A 23,553-nucleotide genomic window follows, 5' to 3' on the forward strand; every position below is an offset into this window, starting at 1 on the left:
GGATTTCTGTGTGTAAAAATCATTGCAGGGTTGATCTGAGGTGTTCATGGTGTGTTCATTATAATATTTCACAAATTTTGCTAGATTTCTGACAATTTCACATGTAGCACTTTATTATAGACTGGTGTTACTCTGACAACTTATATAGATTTTACATACTTTAATCTAAATTGCGATAAATTAACCCCCACTTTCACATACAAGGCTTAAGCCTATAGTCTCAGACTATGTTTGAGCTGTTTACTTTTAACTGAAAGCAACTTGCACGGATATATCTTAAAATATGTCAGTTATTTTGTCTCAAGATGCAAACCAGTAATGTTTTTTTTTTTTTTTCTAAAGTACGTTTATAAAAGCTACTTAAAGGGTTAGGATATTTTTGATTAAATCTGAGAGCTGTCTCACTCCTTCATAGGCTTCTATGTAATTTCATTCTGCCGGTCCAGAAAAGTTAGTAAAGACATCGTTAAAATAGTCCAAGTGCCTACAGTGGCTCAACCTTAAGTTTATCAAGTGACGAGAATACTTTTGTATGCAAAACCCCCCAAACATAATAACGTTATTCAACTATTCATTTTCTTCTGTGTGGGCCTCTGACGTGAGTTCATGAGAGCGCCACGACGCATGAGCGAGAACTGGGAAGTAGGCCTGTCATTACTGCATAATTTTCATTTTTGGGTGAACTAACACTTTAACCCCCGGTTTCACAGACAAGGCTTAATCCTAGTCCCAGACTAAAATGCAAGTTTGAGCTGTTTTTACAGAAAGCAACTTACACTGATTTATCTTAAAATATGTCAGTGCCTTTCTTTTGTCTCAAGATTCACACCAGTAATGTTTTTTTTTTTTTTTTTTCTAGGGCACGTTTATAAAAGCTACTTAAATGTCCTAATTGAACTAAGGCCTAATCCTGGCTTATTCTAAGCCCTGTCTGTGAAACCAGGCCTAAATGTCCTAATTGAACTAAGGCCTAATCCTGGCTTAATCTAAACCCTGTCTGTGAAACCAGGCCATAGTCTTACTGTTATTCCCAAAATGTCCTGTAATTTTGAAACAATCATGATTCATGACGGCAGTTCCCATTTTAGAAAAGTCTGGATTTTTGCTAATTTATCTGTGCTTTTACTGTCTCCCTAGACAGAAATAATGGTAACACCACAGGCACCAAAGCACCAGTATTTGACTAAATTAGTAATTAGGCCTAGAAATTTGCACTAAATATACTTGTATTAAATATGGTGTATAAAACCAAATTTAAACACATAGGCAGTAATAAATTTTTTTTTATTTAAAATTCTTGCATTTTTACCAGTTATTGTTCTTGTTTTTCTTGTTCTTCTAGGCATTTTTACAATTTCTTGTTTGCCACTAAAATGAAGAAAAATAGAAAAATAGTAAACTCATAGCAAAAATAAGGTTCTTTTCAAAATAAATGTGTAATGAGAAACATGCTGGATATTTACACTCATGCAGTCAATTTATTACATTATTAACTGTGTCCACGAAAAATCAGTTAAGTAAGCGCATAGTGGCATCTTGTTCATGAAACATTTCGAATGAACTACATTACCCAGAGATCCAGCGAGCTGACGCACGGAGTCAGACGTAGAAAGAGATCCTATTGGTCGATGCCGTGCATGCGTTCAGTCGTGTTGTTGTCAGTGGCGGCAAGATGGCGACTCTCGGAGACGCATCAGCCCCGGGGGTTAATGGGTTAATACAACAGTTTACAGCCATAACTGGTAAATATTGACATTTTGCATTTGCGGGAATTTTTGCACTGGCCATTTCGCTTGAGTAAAACATGGGGTCTTTAGAAATGCTGTATGTAGGGAAGAATAATCGAGAGGCATCATCATTACTGCCCCCTCTGTCATGCAAAGGAAAGGGACTAACGAAAGAGCTAGCTGCTATCTCCACTTGCTTTAATATGAATCTACATGCAAAAGAAAAGAAATCAGAACAGGAAAGGGGCGTTCAGTTGTAGACGAATTACTAAAGTGTGCCGATGGACACGTAAAACTCCCTCGCACTGAACTTTGAGCATGTGATTGTAACGTTACTTGTGTTATTTCACCATCGCTACATGTAACACCTTTAAATTTAAACCAGATTAGTACTGCAGTAGGATTTTCACTCTACGATTATAATCCCCATTGGCAAATTTAAATGCTACAGGTTGATAATGTGTGTTTGGATGTTTCCAGCCACCGCGAATGTTTAACAACTTAAGCAAGTGTGTCTGTGAATATGAGCCACAGTTCTCAACATGGCGGGTTGTGTAGGCTGATTCTCAATCAGTTATCCGTTTGGACTGTATGCCTCTCACAACTCACATCTAAGTGAAAGGTACACACAAAACTGATGTTCTACGCGGACTGGGGGTGTTTAATTTAACTGTTGTTAGAAGTGTACACACAGGTTGCTTTAGAGCCTCGCATGATGGTGTGTATAATTTGATAGTTTCGGTTCTGTTGGTCAGAAATACAAGCCATGTTAAGCAGCTCGATACTTTTTTTGTGAAAGGTGAAAGATGCGGCGCTTGTGCGCATGCGCGCTCTGAGGGGCGGGGTTTAAGAGCTGAAGCGAGCGAGCGAGAGAGAGTCCAGCTGCAGCTCGCGCTGCTTCTACTATGCGCTTTCAACGGCAGATTTCAGATTTTACTTACTTACGTATTTTCGCGTATTGTATTGCCACTAAGCGGATAACGTGACTTGCATTAAACTATAAGGTACTGATCAAACGATATTTTTGTATAAGTATTGAACAGTTTAATTTCTTAATCTCAGCTTCCTTTGCAATGTTTCAAATACCATATAACGTTACAAGCCTTATTACACAAATTTAACCTTATTACACAAATTGTATCTTATTTAATTGTTTTATTTCGCACCAGAATTCTTCAACCTTTTTCAGACCAAGAACCCTCCTCAGCCTCATATCAGTGTACCATTCATATAAAATTGCATTTTAAACCGGTCAAAAGTCTGGAAACATTACTATTTTTAATGGTTTTGAAACAAGTCTTTATATATTTATATACTTTAAAATATAATTTATTTTTGTGATGCAAAGCTGAATTTTCAGCATCATTACTCCAGTCTTTAGTATCACATGATCCTTCAGAAATCATTCTAATATGATGATTTGATACTCGGCTATTATCAATGTTGGAAACAGTTGTGTTTAATAATTTTTTATAACCTGTGATACTTTTTTCAGGATTCTTTGATGAATAAAAAGTTATACAAATATCAACATTTTTTTAGAAATCTTTTGTAACAGTATACACTACCGTTCAAAAGTTCAAGGTCACTAATTTGTTTCTTTCTTTTTTTGAAAGAAATTAATACTTTTATTCAGCAAAGATGTGTTGAATTGAGAAAAAAGGTGATAGTAAAGATTTATATAGTGAGAAAAGAAAATGCTGTTCTTTTCAACTTTTTCTTCAGTAATGAATCCTGAAAAAAGTATCACTGGTTTAAAAAAAAAAAATGTAAGTAGCACAACTGTTTCCAACATTGATAATAACTGAGTAGGCCTATCAAATCAGCATATTAGAATGATTTCTGAAGGATCATGAGTAATGATGCTGAAAATTCAGCTTTGCATCACAGAAATAAATTATATTTTAAAGTATATTAAAATAAACACCATTATTTTAAATTGTAATAATATTTCACAATATTACAGTTTTTTTTTTCTGTATTCTGCAGCTAGAGGTCCCTAAAGGATATTTATATTTAATTTAAATCGATAGCGGGTCTTTAGATAAGATATTATATCATATTATATCATATTTTTTCAGACTTGAACCCTCTCAATTGATGGAGCACAAATACATATATATATTTTAAATTTAAAACAGTTCAAATATGTCAGTTCTTGATGAGACATCATATGTTTTCAACACAAAGAAAAACAGTGCTGTCACTATATAATCAAATCCTTGTAATTTCGTGTCTAACGGTGAAGATATTTGTAACAGCAGTGCCCATAACATGTCTATTTTTCCTTCTTTTTTTCCAGTGTGTTTATGTTTCACCTCACAAATCTTTGAATGCATATGTTTGTTTGCAGGAGCCACAGAGAGTGTAGGGAAGCATATGTTGGAAGCATGTAACAATAACCTAGAGATGGCCGTCACCATGTTTCTAGATGGAGGGGGCATCGCAGAGGAACCCAGCACAAGCGCCAGTTCAGCCGGAGCCTCCAGCAGCAGACACCCTCCTGCAGAGTGAGTGGCAGTCTTATGGTGTTTGTAAGTCACTGCATGCTCTGTGCTTTGAGTTTGATTGTTGTGTCCTCCTCTCTGGCAGAGATGATGTGCGAGCACCCATTCCTCAGAAGCAAGACATTCTGGTGGAGCCAGAGCCCTTGTTTGGAGGTATTAAAGTTCACATTTATACACATTTATCTTTTCTGCCTAACCTAGGTTTTCCAAACTTTTTTATTCAAAGAATATTTTCTTAAAATACCCCTTAAGATTTTAAGTTAATACTTCAATAACAATAATAATACTTCAATAACAAATTTGCATGTCCACAGTTCTCTGATGCCAGTTAATGGTCACATGACATGCAAGTAAATGGTGGTTTATTTTATTATTTAAAAGCAGATTAAAAAAAAAAAAAATATATATATATATATATATATATATATATGTATACAGTACCAGTCAAAAGTTTGGAAACATTACTATTTTTAATGTTTTTGAAAGAAGTCTCTTATGCTCATCAAACCCGCAGTAAAAAAAAAACAGTAATATTATGAAATATTATTACAATTTAAACTAATGGTTCTCTTTTTTAATATACTTTAAAATGTAATTTATTTTTGTGATGCAAAGCTGAATTTTCATCAGCAAGTACTCCAGTCTTTGGTGTCTTATGATCCTTCAGAAATCATTCTAATATGCTGATTTATGATCAATGTTGGAAACAGTTGTGCTGCTTAATATTTTTTTTATAACCTGAGATACTTTTTTCAGGATTATTTGATGAATAAAAAGTTAAAAAGAACTATTTATTTAGAATAGAAATCTTTTGTAACAATATACACTACCGTTCAAAAGTTTGGGAACAATAACTATTTTTTTTTAAAGAAATTAGTACTTTAATTCAACAAGGATGCGTTAAATTGATAAAAGGTGATGGTAACGATTTATATTGTTAGAAATGTTTTTATTTTGAATAAATGCTGTTTTTACTCAATGAATCCTGAAAAAAGTATTCCAAAAAAATATATTAAACAGCACAACTGTTTCCATCATTGATAATAACTGAGTATCAAATCAGCATATTAGAATGATTTCTGAAGGATCATAAGACACCAAAGACTGGAGTACTTGCTGATGAAAATTCAGCTTTGCATCACAAAAATAAATTACATTTTAAAGTATATTAAAAAAGAGAACCATTATTTTAAATTGTAATAATATTTCATAATATTAATTTTTTTTTTTTTAACTGCAGGCTTGATGAGCATAAGAGACTTCTTTCAAAAACATTAAAAATAGTAATGTTTCCAAACTTTTGACTGGTACTGTATATATTTGTGTTAGTGTCTCAGTCGGCATTACAGTCACACTGGTATTTTAGGAACCCAATCCAATTGAATATTAATAATAATAATCATTATCATCAAAATAATAATAATAATAATAATAGTTATTATTGTGTTTTAACTCTAATCGTAAAAACAAAGACAGAAATATATTACTCTTGTAAATTATAATTGTGCTGTAAAATAAATTAATATTTGATAACTATTTTAATATTTTCAAACTTTGCAATGTTTGAACTGTCAAGCTTTTAACTAGTGATGCACCAAAATTATTATTTTTTATAGAAACACAGAAACCAATGTTTAAGTTTTAATGTAGCTAGAAACAGCTACCAAAAATTTACATTATTTATTAATCCATGAATTCATCGAATTTATAAATAGTTATATATAAATAGTTACCGGTAAATTGGCATTTACATTACATTATATAAAATATAATGAATATACTGCATATACATGTATTTAGCAAAAGTTATTTTTTTCTTCTAGTTGACTAAGGCTATGGTCATTGAATGGCTTTCCTGAGGTAAATGTAACATTACGTGACATTGTTTACAAGCTGTTTTATGGACGTCTTTACGCTGTTAAACACTGATCGAGCGATTACATGAGACATTATACATTTCGGTTTATTTTGTGCTGTAACTAGCAGTAAAACTGAACAGATTAGCAGTTTATATAGCCATTTGAACTGTAATTGTTTTGATTTTCGTTATAAAATTGACATAATTTTGAAAGTTCAGACTTGGTTTCATATCCAAAGCACTAAGCTTATTGCGATTATTGGATGGGAGGCACGCTTCAAATAATGTTTAGTTACTAAAGTTTTGTTCTCGCAGATCTCAGTTCATCAAAATGAAGATCTATTAAGAACGAGGAATTGATATTGTCAGCTCAGCCTATAGTTGACTTTTACCAGTTGTAGTTTCTCCACTATGTGCGCACAAAATAGAGACTGACAGTCAAAACGTGCCATCAGAGAAGAACTAATTAAACGACACAGCAATAAAGTTGCATTCCCAAAAGTTTGTATAATTAATGATTAGATTTTCATCAAACCCCCTGAAGTTCCCTTATGTACTCTCGGGGGGGTTGTGTTTACATTCGCTAATATATCTCTCTTTCACAGTACCAAAGAGGCGTAGACCAGCACGATCAATCTTTGATGGATTTCGGGATTTTCAGACTGAAACCAGTAAGTATATGTGAGGCATTCTGATGGTTCGTCACATTCAGCACACATGGTCTGGTTCATCCTCTCAAACCCTGCTGTTGTGTTGTGAATCTTTAGTCCGACAGGAGCAGGAGTTGAGAAACGGTAGTGCAGTGGACAAGAAGCTGAGCACTCTCGCCGATCTGTTCCGTCCTCCCATTGAACTCATGCACAAAGGCAGCTTTGAGACGGTAAGGTCTATGACTGCTTTAGTACACCTATTATTATTACTACCACTAACGCTTCCAGTAATTGGCTAATTCACGTGTTTCAGTCCTCTATGTCATTAAGTTCAAACTTTGTCAGCATAGTCATGTTTTTTGTTCCTGGCAAAGAACAAGTCAAGCCCTGCAAATCAGGGAGTGTCCAAACACAGGTTCGGGATGTTGTGAGCCTTACACAAAGGAAAGGACTGAAATCGGGCTGGGTGGAATCAGTGGACAACTTCTTAAAAGAATGTTCCTGGTTCAATATAAGTTCAGCATCTGTGACTGACAAACTTTGCAGATGAGCCAGGACTATCAAAATACACATTTTATTTTATTTTATTTTATTTACTTTTTTTTTTATAGTTTTTATTTTATAATAATTTTTTTTAAAGTTCCAAGTTTGTGTTTGGGTCCATTTATACCCAGGTATCAACTGAGTCTTTACTAGGGGAGTAACAATATATCATGTCACAATATATCGCAATACAAAAATGCAACAATATGTATCGTGGGTTAGTGACAATATGTATTGTGTATAGTTAGTGTTAGTCAAAACTACATGAAACTACTATATAATGTTGAATATTATGTATAGTGATGCAATGGGGGAATATGTGTGGGTCCTGATAATGCCAAATGTCTGATGTTACCAGTAACAAGTGGCCAACATTTTAAATATATCTAGTCAGTAACAGAGTGCAAGCATATTCGTCTAAAATGATTCTGTATTTTCATGAATATTTTTTTGTCCTGTGCATCAGCACCAAGTCCAAGCCTATTAATTTACACCCACAATGTAATATTAAATTTAGCATTTTAATCAACAGCACATTTTTTGTTAACCTTGTACATGTCTTGAAGTATCGCAAAAGTATCGTATCGTGAGTTCAGTATCGTGATATGTATTGAATCGTTACATGAGGGTATCGTTACACCCCTAGTCTTTACACGTATACCCCCGGTTTCACAGACAAGGTTTAAGCCTAGTCCCAGACTAAAATGAATGTTTGACCTGTTTTAACTGAAAGCAACTTCCACTGACATATCTTAAAATATGCCACTGCCATTGTTTTGTCTCAACCAGCAATGGCTCACCAGTAATGTTTTTTTCAAAGACATGTTTATAAAATCTACTTAAATGTCCTAATTGAACTAATTCAGCCTCATGAGTGCTTTGCTTGCGAAGGACATACGCAACGCTTTTATCAAAATAGTCTATAATGGGTATACTTTTTTTACAATAAAACAAAACATTAATATTTATGAAAGGCCTATTTAATTACATATTTAAAAAATCGGTTCTTTTGTTTTTGTGCATCGATGCAGAACTGTTCACATAAAAACAATTATATTCCACAGCTCTAAAAAAAAAAAAAGCTCTTCTACAAAAGTTTAAGCTTCATTTTTCTGCTTTTTAGTTTGTATTGAATCTGGAACATTTCTGTACGTCAAGCCATTTTTTCCCACTATTTCTCACATCAGGCAAAAGACTCCGGTCAGCTTGAAAACAAATGGCTGATGATCAACATTCAGAATGTCCAGGATTTTGCCTGTCAGTGTTTAAACCGAGACGTGTGGAGCAATGATGCTGTGAAAACCATCATCAGAGAACACTTCATATTCTGGCAGGTAAACCAACTCACACAGACATGAATGTCTTCTGTCTCTCTATCTTACATGACTTGAATATGAGCTGTTGAATTGTTTAGGCAAGCTGTGTTTTCTCATAGGTTTACCATGACAGCGAGGAAGGCCAGAGGTACATTCAGTTTTACAAGCTTAACAAATTCCCCTATATTTCTATCTTGGACCCCCGTACAGGTGAGACACACAAGCCATCGCTGAATCACTCCTCAATGTATCTTTTTACTAGATGTATTACATTATTTTTTGAGAAAATGTTTGGATCAAAGACATGTATGGAAGTAAAATAATCTCAAATGTTTTTGAAACAAAAAGCCTGTTGAATTGCACTACTTGAAAAATAATAGGCATTGCATTAACCATGCTTGCATTTTAATGCATTGTATTTTTAGGGCTTGCATTTTTATGGGCTGAAATTCAACATGGTTGAATATTTAAGCTGTGAATATTTCAATTAAAAACATTTCAAACACATTTTCATTATTAAAAATTCCATAATCCATATTCACCTTTCATATTTCACTTCCAAAATATTCAAACTGTTTAAAAATACAACCTATAATATTCAACAGGCAATTTTCGGTCCATTTTATTTCGCTTCCACAAATTCGCTTCCACAAATTCAGTGGTTCAAATTCGACAGTAAATTCAACGGAACTGCAGGAAAAACAATAGATTATCGAGCATACTATCCATCTGCTGTTAGTCAACCTCACCAGCAGGTGGTGCAAAAGCGCGTGTTGTTGACGAAGACCAGCAACAGTTAGAGCAAGCCATTCATTCATAAAATGAAAATGATTAGTATATGCGGAAAAGATGATAAAGACACAAAAGCTGTGTTTATGTTTCATTCAATAACTTCATTGTTACATTTTGTAGCCTACATGTTATCAGCTTTCTCTACCTACATGAACAGGATTTTAATCGGTTTCCCTCAATACCTCACACTCAAGGATTCCCCTTCTGTCGGGGCAAAACGCTATGGACTAATACAGTGATATGAAAGACCAAACTCGCACCTTTATGGGGATGTAGGCTACTATGGACTAAGAATATGAACGTAATGCGCAAAGTTTCATGCAGAGCGTTTCGTGATATACTGGCATAAAATCAACACTTGATCATTAACACTTTCTTTTCTCTTCTCACTCTCTCTCTCTCTCTCTCTCTCTCCACACACACACACACACACGTGTGTGTGTGTGTGTGTGTGTGTGTGTGTGTGTGTGTGTGTGGAGAGAGAGAGAGAGAGAGAGAGAGAGAGAGAGAGAGAGAGAGAGAGAGAGAGAGAGAGAGAGAGAGAGTAGTACGTTGCATTAGCTTAAACTGTGAAGAGTCATAGTACTTGCATTTTGTTGTCCTCCTATTGTTAGTTTAACTGTAAATCGCTTTGGATAAAAGCGTCTGCTAAATAAATGACTAAATGTAGCCTAATAAATGTAAAATTGGCTTGACATTTGGACATTCGCACATTAAGGGACCGTCTCAAAAGTTGCATACAACATTGGCATACACGTTTCTAACTTCAATAGCAAACTTTAATTTATTTGAATAAATATAAAAAATCCAAAGGGTGCGCATTATGGCTGGCACCACATGAACACTTTACAGTTGGTTTTATGACTGTAAGTCGTTCTATTCAAATGATATTGAAGTTTGAAACGTGTATACCAAAGACGTATACACTTTAGAGACGGTCCCTAAATGTGCGAATGTCAAACGTCAAGCCAACTTTATGCCAGTCTATCACTGGGAAACGCTCAGCATTAACTTTGTGCGTTATTCTGAGTCAATCTGCTTGCCTGCGAGTTTGGCCTTTTATATCACTCAGGGATGTGATTTTTCCGGATTAATCCGGAATTCCGGATTTTCCGACCTGAAAATGTGATTTACGTGAATCATGCAGATCTGTAAAAAAAAAAAAAAAAATGGGGGGCGGGGGGTAATCTCACAGCCGTCACCATGGTAACCCGGGACGGAACCACATTCGCCGCGAATCGCGGCCACACCGGGCGGCACGTCAACATGGTTACAGATGGCAGAGAGATGCAATCTTTCCCCGCCCAGCGAGTGCTTGAAACCCCCGCTGTCTCGTCCCACTTTTGGTTTGTTTGGCTTCCCATACTTGAAGTGCGTCAGAAACAGAGCGCGCGCGCGATCAGTTGTTGGTAATTTGTTGTGTAGCGTGCGCGACGCCGCATCCAATGTAGACAGCATTGCTTTTTTTTTTTTTTGAGGGCGCTTAACACACAGGCTCGTAGAAACGGGCCTGGCAGCTCGCGCCAGTTTCTAGACGCGGTGAAAGTTTCCTGATTGTGACGGATGGCCGAATTTACATGACACATTATAAATGAGCATTATAGTCTGCGATAGATACAGTGCCAAAAAGAAGAGGATAAAAGGGGATAAAGACAGAGGTAAAGTGATGTAGTGAATTAACAGTTTATCTAATTGCATAGGAGTAAGATACTATAAATTCATGGCAGTTATTTTTACCTTAAACTTAATGTTAGCAGTTGTTCCGAGTTCTCCATACTGTGTGATTTTGTTACAATCATGTCAGTTTTAAGACACATTTTTTATTATCACTTTTTTATTAATGTTTTACTCTACAGTTGTGCAGTTTTGGGGGGAATACAGTACAGGCCAAAAGTTTGGAAACATTACTATTTTGAAAGAAGTTTCTTCGGCTCATCATGCCTGCATTTATTTGATCAAAAATACAGATTTTTTTTATTTATTGTGATATATTATTACAATTTAAAATAATTGGTTTTCAATTTATTATACTTTAAATTATAATTTATTTCTGTGAAGCAAAGCTGAATTTTCAGGATCATTACTCCAGTCTTCAGCTTGTGACATCCGGTCTATCACATGATCCTTTAGAAATCATTCTAATATTCTGATTTATTATGAGTGTTGGAAACAGTTCTGCTGCCTAAAATATTTGATGAATAAAAGGTTAAAAAGAACTGCATTTATTCATTTATCCAAATATTTCCTAATATAAATCTTCTTTACTATCACTTTTTATCAATTTAACACATCCTTGCTGAATAAAAGTATTGATTTATTTCAAAAAAGAAAGAAAAAAATTACTGAACCCAAATTACTGACCAGTAGTGTAGATTGTTGTTACAAAAGATTTCTATTTTTTTTTTTTTTTTTTAATTTTATAACTTTTTATTCATCAAAGTATCCTAAAAGTATCACAGAATATTAAAAAATATTAAGCAGCAGAACTGTTTCCAACTTTGCTAATGAATCATCATATTAGAATGATTTCTAAAGGACTGGAGAAATGATCCTGAAAATTCAGCTTTGCATCACAGAAAAAAAATGATAATTTAAAGTATAGTCTAAAAAATGGAAATCCAATTATTTTAAATTATTTTAAATTGTTGATGGCGCACTGTTGATGGCGCACTGTTGATGGCGTGGATTAGACACTTGTCATTGTTGTTATAATTATTATTACTACTATTATTATACTATACTATTACTATAGTATAGTAATTACTAGGCGCAGTGGATTAGACGCTTGGCTTTGATTTCCACTGCGACGCATCCACCAAATAAGTTGTCATTTGTCATACTGTACAAAAAAAGTTGCATGTTGCACAACTAGCTGTAAAATAAATTAAAATATATTTTTTGTTCAAATAAGTTGTTATGGGTCTTGCTTTACTATCCATATAGATCCGCCACCAGTTTGATCGGCAGGGCGGGGGGATGGAGGGGGGGGGGGGTTGTTGGGGGTCTTAGTATATTTTCCTGCTTTTTTGTCCTTAGCCAATCACATGCCTGATCACTGTAATTAGTCCATTAAGCTACATTAAGCGTTTTATATGTCCAGCAGGGGAATCCTGACGTTTTGAGGGAAACCCTAATAGCTTGCATGCAGCACATCGCCACAATATAAAGTTAAGGCAACTAAACAACCAAGAGAAATATACGTCAACCTCAAAAATGTAACATTGGATCTGCGTATCCGCATCGGGGAATAACATTATCTTGTTCACGGTAGAGAAAGATGATTGTAGGCTACACAGGGAAAGTAACCGTGAAGACACTGAATTTAACATACAACCGCCGTCATAATAATCACAAATACACTTACATTGCTGTTAAATGAGTTTAATGAATGAATGGCTTGCTCTAACTGTTGCTGGTCTTCGTCAACAACACGCGCTTTTGCACCACCTGCTGGTGAGGTTGACTAACAGCAGATGGATAGTATGCTCGATAATCTATTGGTTTTCCTGCAGTTCCGTTGAATTTACTGTCGAATTTGAACCACTGAATTTGTGGAAGCGAATTTGTGGAAGCGAAATAAAATGGACCGAAAATTGCCTGTTGAATATTATAGGTTGTATTTTTAAACAGTTTGAATATTTTGGAAGTGAAATATGAAAGGTGAATATGGATTATTGAATTTTTAATAATGAAAATGTGTTTGAAATGTTTTTAATTGAAATATTCACAGCTTAAATATTCAACCATGTTGAATTTCAGCCCATAAAAATGCAAGCCCTAAAAATACAATGCATTAAAATGCAAGCATGGTTAATGCAATGCCTATTATTTTTCAAGTAGTGCAATTCAACAGGCTTTTTGTTTCAAAAACATTTGAGATTATTTTACTTCCATAGACATGATGCTAATTTTGTCTGGATGTAATCCTTTATTTAACAATGAATTTCATAAATACAATTACTTGAAAAGACCTTTTCTATAATGAGCCTGTTTTTTAATCCTGGTGTAAAATTCATTTTAGGGGCCATAAAGTAAAAAATGGATCATAAAAAAATTAATTGATCACAAAATATATTTTATGACAATGCAAGGTTAGTTCAGGTTGTTAAATAACATAATGATATTTATTAATTAACCTTGGTTAAATATATTTAAAAACTAATGTTATTATTGTTTGTACTTGAATTTACATGGCATTTTTAAAGTCATTAAATTAAAACCAACATGAACATGAACTCCGAGAATGTATTTCCTAGAACCTGGCATGTGTGTTTTAAACTAGATGTTTAATTAAATCCATTGATTACAATGGAGTACTGGTATTGATAAAAGTGTTTTGCTACAGTTCAGGTGTAATTTGAATTTTCAAAGAATTTCTCATTTAAAAAAAAAAAGTTGTAAGCATTGTAATAACATTGTAATAACATTGTAATAACATGGTAACATGCAAACCTTTTAAATGGTTCATTCATTCATTAAAATTGTTCATCAGATACAAAATGGCTTAAGTTGAAAAAATATTAAGGTATGACTATTACATAAGCTTATGCATGGTCAAAACTGGGTAAAAAAACAAAAATAAACATGACAGTGTATTTAAGTGCTTCTGATTACTGTCTGAAATTCCGAGTATTTCAGTGTTTTCATCTCTGACAAACACAGGACAGAAGATGGTTGAGTGGAACCAGTTAGATGTGTCTTCATTCCTGGATCAGGTCACAGGCTTCCTATCAGAGCACGGGCAGCTGGATGGGCAGTCCAGTCAACCTCCGGCCAAACGGGCTCGTTCTGTAAGTGTCCCCTTTAAGGTTCTGGAGCTTCCTGAAAAAACATATTTTCTTTACATCGCAATCCTTTATCTGTCTATACAGGAGAGTTTGATAGATGCCAGCGAGGACAGTCAGTTAGAAGCCGCTATCCGGGCCTCTCTTCAAGAAACACACTATGAGTCCGCCCAGGACAAGGCAGAGTCACGCTCGGATGATGATTCAGATGCCGAGCCTTTCTCTGACAGCGAGGGCCTGATCTCAGTTGACGGTTCGGATAATGAAATCGGTGGTGGGGAGGATTCTTTAGATGGACACATCTCTGCAGAGGTAGCTCCTCCCACCAGGCCGGACAGCCCAGCCCATCACAGGAAGTCCCCACACAAAGAGTTGTGCCACAGGAAAGAGGAGAGCAAGAAGAATCACCTAGAGCCGGTTGGGCTCAGTCACAGTCAGACAGGACAAACAGAGTCCCAACAGCGGCTGGGAGAAAACCACAGATCAACATCACACCAGCCCTCAGAACCCGCCGGCACCAGCACAGCAGATCCAGACGACAACGGTATACGGCATCTCTGTCTGTCAGGTGTCTGTTTCATCTTTGGGTGAACCAGCCCTTTAAAGGGTTAGTTCACCCAAAAATGAAAATTCTGTCAGTAATTACTCACCCTCATGTTGTTCCAACCCCGTAAGACTTTCATTCATCTTCGGAACACAAATGAAGATATTTTTGATGAAATCTGAGAGCTGGATCACTCCTCCATAGGCTTCTAAGGGATCGAAACTTGCCGGCCCAGAAAAGTTATTAAAGACATTGTGGAAATAGTCCAAGTGACTAGTATTTCTACTAGATTTTAAATTGAAATCGATCGAAATCAATGCTCAATCTCGATTATCGAATCAAAAAATGGAATCGTCGATGCTGCCACGCCCCATATGTCACGTCACCTCGGCTTGCCTGTAATAGGTAAAACTCCTTTTCTCGAGAATATTGAAGCCTTGCCTTTATTTTAAAACGCATTGCAGCTGCACTGCGAGAGCATCATAGCTCGTCTGAGCAGGCTGATTGTCTGTGCTGCGGCAACTGTACGAACCTGTGGCGAGTTATAGGCTTGGGCGGTATTCGAATTTTGATACCGTCAAACCCCCTCCCTATTTTACCGGGGTATACGGTATTACCGTGACTAATTAAAAATTATGACATAATGGGCTCAGACGGCGTCACCAAACTGTTGGTTTGTGCCTACACAGTTCAGAAACTGAATGCCAGATCGGGCAAAAAAAAAACAAATCAAGCCGTGCACGTTGTGTCTGAGTCCGGTCGACGGCATTAACTGTTATTATGAGCCCGAGCCCACCATTATTCAACATAATATCTGTGTGCGTGCAACAAGCAAGAAGTGCCTTTGTAATCCGGTGACGCGTGTCCATTTGATTTTTATTAATAAAACTTTTCTGCAAAGGTGGAAGTTGACGATCGCCATCTCTGTAGTGAGCGCGCATATAGAGAGAAATGCACATCATTCATTAATCAGACTATTTTTCTTTTCGTTTTGAATTGTTTCGTTTAAAGAAATTGACGATCGCCATCTCCATAGTGAACGATAGAGAGAAATGCACATCATGGATTACAGAGAGTAGGCTAGTCTATTTCTTTTCGGTTTGTATGGTTTCGTTTGCTGAAATTGATGATCACATCTCCGTATGAACGCGCCTAGAGAGAAATGCACATCATGGATTAAATAATCAGAGTGGCCTTTGTCTTTTCGTTTTGAGAAATTGACGATCGCCATCTCTGTGAACGCCATAGAGAGAAATGCACATCATGGATTAATCATAGAGTAGGCTACCCTATATTTCTTTTCGTTTTGAATTGTTTTGTTTAAAGAAATTGACGATCGCCATCTCCAAGTTTCGGTTAATTTATGAGATTTCAATGCAAGTGACCGCGGCATGCCATCGCCCATCATGTCATGATTATATTAAATATATAGGCAATTGTTTGAGGAAAAATTTATTAAAATTAAGATACAATTTATACAAAACGAAATTCGTTTTAAAGAGGCCTTTTACAAAACGAAATTTATTGAAGTGGTCAAATCGTCTGACTCCCGATGCATCCCATCTTATTTGTGCTGTTCACTTTTCATAATCAAGAAAGATGGAAAAAATAACATTATAATATTTTAACAAATACGAAACTTAATGCGCTTATTTAATGAACTCGAGAACAAAATGCATCCTGGCAGCAGTGAGTGGGTGGTAGTTTCGGAGATGCGACATTAGGTTAGAGGTGTTTACATCTCTCGCGGTCACCTTTTTATGGAACAATTTACAAATTGCCTCGTCAGTATTTACCGCCTCTCCCTTCTCATTCGGTTGGAACCAGAAATATTGCCAAACTGCAACCACACATAAGCATTTTTTAGTCAATAAATAAATTATATATATTATAGGCTATATAAGTGCCGGTAATGACGGTATTGAAACTGATACCGGTGCTATTTTAAGATCCCGCGGTATCCGATATTACCGTAATACCGCCCAACCCTAGCGAGTTAGCAGTGGCGTGCGTTTCAATGAGAGCGCTTGGCGCCCTGCTAACCTCGAGCGCACCAATTTTGGTGTGGCTGAAGTGTATAAATTCAGAGAAAACTCGCCAAAGGACTTAGGTTTAAATCGACTAAAGCAAAGTACCAGATAGAAGCGAAATAGCACGGCAAGGCAACGCAGTACTCGTTCCCTTATCTCTAAGGGAACCGAGGTTACGCAAGTAACCAAGTACGTTCCCTTACGAGAACGTTCTCTCGTACTGCGTTGCAAACGCTGTGGGAACCCAATTTAAAACTGACTGCTCTAAGGAGTCCAGGGAGGCCCGGGACTATAATAGGTAATAGGTTATATTGTTTAAGTTTCCAATTGACTGAAGATATAAGTTATTGTTACATTATGTTGTTAATAAACGTTTTAAATTTGACAATGTAGTGTGTGGTACATTGCGAACAAAGGTCAGATATTATTATTATATTGCATAAAAGTCTAAAAATGGCATAGCTTTGTGCTTTCAATTTTTTTTTTTTAAATCGAGAATCGAATCGAACTGTAACTTTAGAATCGAAAATGTAATCGAATTGAGGATTTGGAGAATCGTGACACCCTTAATCTCAACTGTGAGTTTATCAAGCGACGAGAATACTTTGTGTGTGCAAAAAACAACAAAAACAATGACTTTATTCAACTATTAATTTTCGTCTGTGTGGGGCTGAATGAATTCACGTAGTATAACAGTGCAGCACTTCTGTGTTGTACGTCACACGCATCACACACATGACCAGCATCGGCCAATAGTGAGCCTACGTGGTGACGTACAACCCAGACGCGCTGTGCTGTTATACTACGTGAATTCATTTAGGCCCCACACAGACGAAAATGAATAGTTTAATAAAGTCGTTTTTTTCGTTGTTTTTTTTCGCGCAAAAAGTATTCTCGTCGCTTGATAAACTTGTGGTTGAGCCACTGTAGTCACTTGGACTATTTTCACGATGTCTTTAATAACTTTTCTGAGCCGGCAAGTTTCGATCCCATAGAAGCCTATGGAGGAGTGATCCAGCTCTCAGATTTCATAAAAAAAATCTTAATTTGTGTTCCGAAGATGAACGAAAGTCTTACGGGGTTGGAACAACATGAGGGTGAGTGATTACTGACTGAATTTTCATTTTTGGGTGAACTATCCCTTTAAGCCAAAGTAAATTAAATTCTCTCATTATTTACTCACCCTTTTGTGGCAGTTATATTTTCCACAGAACATAAAAGGATATTGATGATCATAGTGAATGTAAAAGCAGCCTAAAAGTAGTTCATTTGACTTGTGCATTATATTCCAAGTTCTCTCAAGTCAACTGTGTGTGAGAAACCCACTGAAATTTAAGTCGTTATTCTCTGATCATTTTTGAACCATTATGAACTTATTGAGACAGTGAAATGAACGTGAGAACCGAAGCAATCCTATTTGTGAATTAATCATTCTTTTAAGCCAGATGAGAACTAGTCGATCCAAATTCCAAATCGGACTGAAAGATTCGTTTACAAACCCGTTTGCGAGTTTAACTCTTGATTCAGTAATCCGATCATATGCATATCATATCATCCGTTAATTAATGACTTAAATTTCAGTCTGATCCTCACAAATCTATTGGATGGCTTTAGAAGATTTGCATTAGAGCACACAAGTCATAAGGTTAGCTTGTGTAGGTTTTGTTCTGTCATTTATGGAAAAGAGCTGATCTTCAAACATTGTCCTTTTGTGTTCTGCAGAAAAAAATAACATACAGGTTTAGAATGACGTGGGGTAAATAATGACAGTTTTTAGATGAACTGACACATTTAAAGGATTTGAACTTGTATACATGGTAATAATATTCAGAGATAATGCAGAAATAACAAATGTACTAAAATGACTCTGTCCGCAGGTCCAAAGGCCCGCTTAATGCTGCGATATCCAGATGGCCAGAGGGAACAGATAGCATTGTCTGCTAAAGCTAAACTTATGGTGGGTACAGCGTTTCACGATTTGTATAGTTCAAAGGTGTCACTCTTTTTGCCATTGCCAACTTATCCCTTAATCACACTTAATCAAATTACACAAACATGTTGAAAAGATTAAGAAACTTCAGTGTTTGTCCTTTCAATTAAGTTTAATAACTTTTTTCAAATAATAAAAATAATCTTTAAAGGGGTCATCAATTTAAAATGGTGTTTGCATATAAATGTGTCTTTGCAGTGTGTGGACACAACCACCATACAATGAAAAACATCCATTCACTCCTTTTTTTATCCTCAAAAAGCCTAAACACTCTCAATAATCAAGCCTTTTGGATTTTCTGAGCAATATGATGTCATATTGCTAATGCTCCGCCCACGACCGCTCATTATCATTTAAAGAGACATGCACCGAAACGAGTCGCTGTGAACAGAGCTGTTTTTGAGGAGGTAAAAAGGGTGTTGTTTTACACAACCATTGAGGAATTTTAACCAAAGTATGTTAAAACTTTACATGAAGACCCTAAAGAATCATACCAACTTGTGGAAAATGGGCATCGGATGGCCCCTTTAACATTTAAATACAATAAAACTGTATAAAGTAAACACATGCAAAATAACGATATTTAAAGGGACTCTGTGTAGGAATTTCTCCCATCTTGTGGTGAAATTGTATTTTGCATTCAAACGAATAATGCTCTCCAGCGCCTCACTTTTTCAAATGCGCGTTGCATCTACGGTAGCCGTTATGTACCAAAAAGCTATGGATGTCTTATAATAGCACTTCGAGTTTTTCTTCGGGTGAACAGGTTTGTTATTTAAAACAAACTGAAACTTGAAACAACAAAAAAAAGAATGTTACAGTTATCAATTACTGACTGTGAAAAACATTAACTATGGTAATTAGTAGTAATCCCTTCTTTACTCGTTATATTTTTTGAAGTACGTGCATTGTTAGATATCATCATCATCATCAGAGCCTTCTCTAACGTTACTTTACTCAATAGCTGCTATTCATCAAAGAGTCTGTTTAACTTTTAACTATAAATGTTCTATTGTCTATATAATAAAGTACACAACAAAGCAATGAAAAGAAAGCTTGTAATTAAGACCGTAACATTGACTTACCTGTTGAGAAGAAAGCAGGCAACTTCAGGGTCTCTTTTGAAAGCTTTCTCCTGCATTAGCTATCCCGACATTAACCCTTGTTTTTGTAATCTCCGGTCACGTTTCCTTTTACGGTCTATTTTGGACTTTTTCGACGACGAGGACTCCTTATCCTGTGACTCAGCATATGTATGAATGAACGGTGTATAAATAACAGTGCAGTGTGCATCCTTTTAAACTTGCCGGGGCAGTGACGCCTCTCACTGCTCTGCGCCTCCGCTTCTGCTGGCTTCAGTCACGTGACGCTGGTTCTGAACGAAAACACGCTGTGGAAACGCGTTGGTCTAGTACTTTTTGTCCCTCTCTGCTATTATAGTTTTTCAAGATGGCGGAACTACATGGAAGCCTCCGTGGACCTACCCGTCCCATGTATATAAAGATAATAAATTCTTCGTTTACGAGGATTAGTCTGATCATTGGCATAGGTATTTGTACACCATTGAGGGCATATTTATTAATAAAAATATTGATTTTAGATAATAAAATACCTAAAAAGCTACACATAGTCCCTTTAATAATTTTTAACCAATATCTAGATATCTTGTCTGGGCTGGCATGTTTTGGTATAAGTGTTAAACAAATGTTTGAAAATAATTAAAGGGAAAAGATAAAGGGGGGGGTGAAATGCTAATTTTCACTCAATCTCCTGTTAATCTTGAGTACCTATCTAGTAGTATTGCATCCTTCATATCTCCAAAAAGTCTTTAGTTTTATTAAATTTATAAAAGAAAGATAGGCTGTACCGAGTCTTTCCGGAAAAAAACGAGCGGCTGGAGGCGGGCCCTGTGGGCGAAGCTAAAGCTGTGCTAACGCGCCGAGCTAACAACACACAGAGACAATAGATTAGAAGCAGTTTTACTCACCGAACCTTTATCATTGTGACTGCTCGATCCTTAAGCATTAGACGATCTGCAAATCCGTCGATCTGGGCTTTGTTTATAAAACAATCATCGTCGAAATGCAGGGAACAGACAGTCTACACAACTCCGTTTATGCTCAGGAAAAACAAACTCCATCCACTGGTGCCTTAACGCCGGGTTCTTTGGGAATCTGTGCAGGGTTGTCTTGCCCTGGCATCCAAAAACAAACTTTTTTGGTGACATTGCTACATCTGACGTCACACAGGCCCATACTTGAAAAAAACTTTCAGAAACTTGTGACAAACCGGAAGGACAATTTTTGGCACAGAAATACTCCTTCAAACGTGCAATTTAATTTTTGAAACTTTGTCCATGTTTAGCATGGGAATCCAACTCTTTAACAGTGTAAAAAACTCAGTATGCATGAAATAGCATTTCACCCCCCCTTTAAGACTAAGTATTTTTGAACTTGACTTGAATATGAAATATAGTAAATACAAGAATCAAATAAAATACTAAGATTATACAAAAATCGAAATGGCAGTTTGAAAGCATGTAAATACAGTTTGACTTCCTCTCTTCCCTGTGACAACTTCAAGCGGTTGTCAGAAACAGAACGTTGCGCAGTGTCACTCTGTGTACTGGGGTATATCTGTAAGCGCCACCAACTGTCAGAAAGCGAATTTGCATTTTCAATCCAGTCAATCTGTGCATTTTAACCGGTTGATGGATTCGGATAATAAGGTATCTGGAATTATCCACAGTTTTGTTTTTGTACCCTTCATTTTCTTCCTTTGTTCTTATTTTTTTTAGGCACTGGTGAGACATGTTCAGTCTAAGGGATTCCCCAACGAACGCTTCGAACTTGTCACCAACTTTCCCCGCCGAAGACTCGCTCATTTGGACTATGACATCACACTGCAGGAAGCAGGACTGTGTCCGCAGGAGACTGTGTTTGTGCAGGAGAGAAATTAGCCCCTCCCCTTGTAGATAAACCACACCTCCTTCTATCCTGTCACTTGTGCCCTAGAAAGACTGAATTGACTGTGCCCTGTTACCACTTGTCTTCTTTTTTTTTTCTCCTTTTTTTATAAGTCCAGGATACACAGAACATTTGGTAGTTCATAGGGACCGTCCCCTGAGCTGCATTTGTCAACGTATTTATTTACAAACAACTTGGCACATCCCATGCTGTCTGGGTCTATTTCTTCAAGACAGTCCATGTACACGAGTTAAGCTCATTTTGATATGGAATTTAATCCCTAAAAGCTTTTACAGATGGCCTTGATATAAGAAAAACATTGTGTATCATGTGTATGCAAAATTTCTAAGGATTGAACATCAGTTCCAGAAATGTCTACCAGTCCCTGTCAAAATCATTAGAGCAGGTTGGGATCCTGTTGAACATGGGCTCAGGTGATAAATTGGGGTGGATGCTTATTATTTAGAGGTAAACCCTCACATATCTCATCTGCAGTGTGCAGGGACGAATGGAGTAGAGTGACATTTAGCTATAGTAAGTTTCTGTCTCCTTTTTTTTATATACTGCATCATTTCCACAAAAACTGATTCTCAAATATAATCATTGAAACAAAAGGGACAGCTGGTCCACTTGAGTATTTCTTCAGTAACTGATCTAACAGTGTCCGGTTTTGTGGCATGATTCTTGGTAGGAACGTTTTGGTTTTGAACCAAATGTTCTAGAAGGTGCTTGAACATATAAGACTTGTGTGTCATAGATCTGGTTGTATTTATATGTATTTAAGGGCAAGCTTTTATTTTTGCATACAGATCTTAAGTGATTCAAAGTGACATTTTATAGTCATAGTATAGTCATAGTCATATTTTAGCTTAGTAGTGCTCCAACATTATGATCAGTATTAGCATAAGGATCCGGCCACTGGGGGCAGATGAATACTCAAAGTAGCGGATATTTCTTTTATTTTTTCATGGATAACTATAGGTTTATTTGCCGCTAATAACTTAAGACGTCCACTGTATTGGAATGGTGCAACCTTGATATTCACATGACTGAATATCTAATTCTGCAGTAGTCTTAAGCAGGTGATTTTCGCAGGATTTTCTTTAACGTTAATTATAGATAATTCTGTATAAATTAAATAAAAAAAGAATATTAGTTAAAGCTCTTAAAAATATTGATTATCAGAGAATCCTACCATGGGCATCTTGCAACTGTATGTGGTTCATCAAAGAACCCTGAAAAAAATCACGGTTTCCACAAAAATATTACTTTGAACTTTTTACAAAATTGATAAGAAAATGTTTCTTTAGCATCAAATTACCATATTAGAATGATTTAATGTGACACTGAAGACTGGAGTAATAATGCTGAAAATTCAGCTTTGCATCACATGAATGAATTATATTTTAAAGGGACACTCCACCCATTTGCATTAAGCTTTGCATTGTTAGAAACCCAGTCATACTATTGAATGGTCGTGCAACACTCTAATTTTCCCCTGAGATGGGAGAAATCCGTTATTTACCTCTTACACTTCCTCCTACAATGACGCAAAAATCGTCATTTTGCGTCATTGTAGGAGGAACATGAGGAGGAAGTGTATAAGAGGGGGAGGCCAAGATGGCGTCGGAGGAGTTAGACGTGTGAGATACAGCTCGTCAAGTGAAGTGGAAAAACAACACTAATAGCGCATAACTTTTGTTCGTTCGCATGTGTGACCAACCATATAGAAGCAGGATTGATCTACAACGGATGTATGGGCAAGAAAACTAAAGGTAAAGCTGTGGAAACAACGAAGATGCAAAATGCTACTGAGATTGATAGCTCAGTTGCCATGGCCTCTTCT

The 23,553-nt window shown here is 36.2% G+C and overlaps 1 protein-coding gene across 2 annotated transcripts; it reads left to right on the forward strand.

The window, feature by feature from the left end:
* Positions 1-1,624: 1,624 nt before the first annotated feature.
* ubxn7 (UBX domain protein 7) lies at positions 1,625-22,324 on the forward strand. 2 transcript variants are annotated; one of them, XM_081374596.1, is made up of 11 exons: positions 1,625-1,742; positions 4,081-4,237; positions 4,320-4,387; positions 6,698-6,763; positions 6,860-6,972; positions 8,473-8,619; positions 8,721-8,811; positions 14,056-14,183; positions 14,265-14,721; positions 18,629-18,708; positions 21,539-22,324. In XM_081374596.1, the coding sequence occupies exons 1-11, from the start codon at positions 1,673-1,675 to the stop codon at positions 21,698-21,700; spliced, it is 1,539 nt and encodes a 512-aa protein (XP_081230722.1). In that variant the 5' UTR covers positions 1,625-1,672; the 3' UTR covers positions 21,701-22,324. The 2 variants fall into 2 exon arrangements, with proteins under 2 accessions (XP_081230722.1, XP_081230723.1); XM_081374597.1 differs by lacking the exon at positions 1,625-1,742 and adding an exon at positions 1,827-2,731.
* Positions 22,325-23,553: the final 1,229 nt, after the last annotated feature.

This window comes from Scardinius erythrophthalmus, assembly GCF_964197995.2.
Source record: "Scardinius erythrophthalmus genome assembly, chromosome: 9".
Taxonomy (NCBI): Eukaryota; Metazoa; Chordata; class Actinopteri; order Cypriniformes; family Leuciscidae; genus Scardinius; species Scardinius erythrophthalmus.

What these genes read in the sequence shown, in the direction of transcription:
- ubxn7 (XM_081374596.1), top strand. Translation starts at nt 1,673, where the DNA reads ATGGCGACTCTCGGAGACGCATCAGCCCCGGGGGTTAATGGGTTAATA. An exon ending in AGCAGACACCCTCCTGCAGA is followed by an intron (nt 4,238 to 4,319) that starts GTGAGTGGCAGT and finishes CCTCTCTGGCAG; the next exon opens with AGATGATGTGCGAGCACCCA. An exon ending in GCCAGAGCCCTTGTTTGGAG is followed by an intron (nt 4,388 to 6,697) that starts GTATTAAAGTTC and finishes TCTCTTTCACAG; the next exon opens with TACCAAAGAGGCGTAGACCA.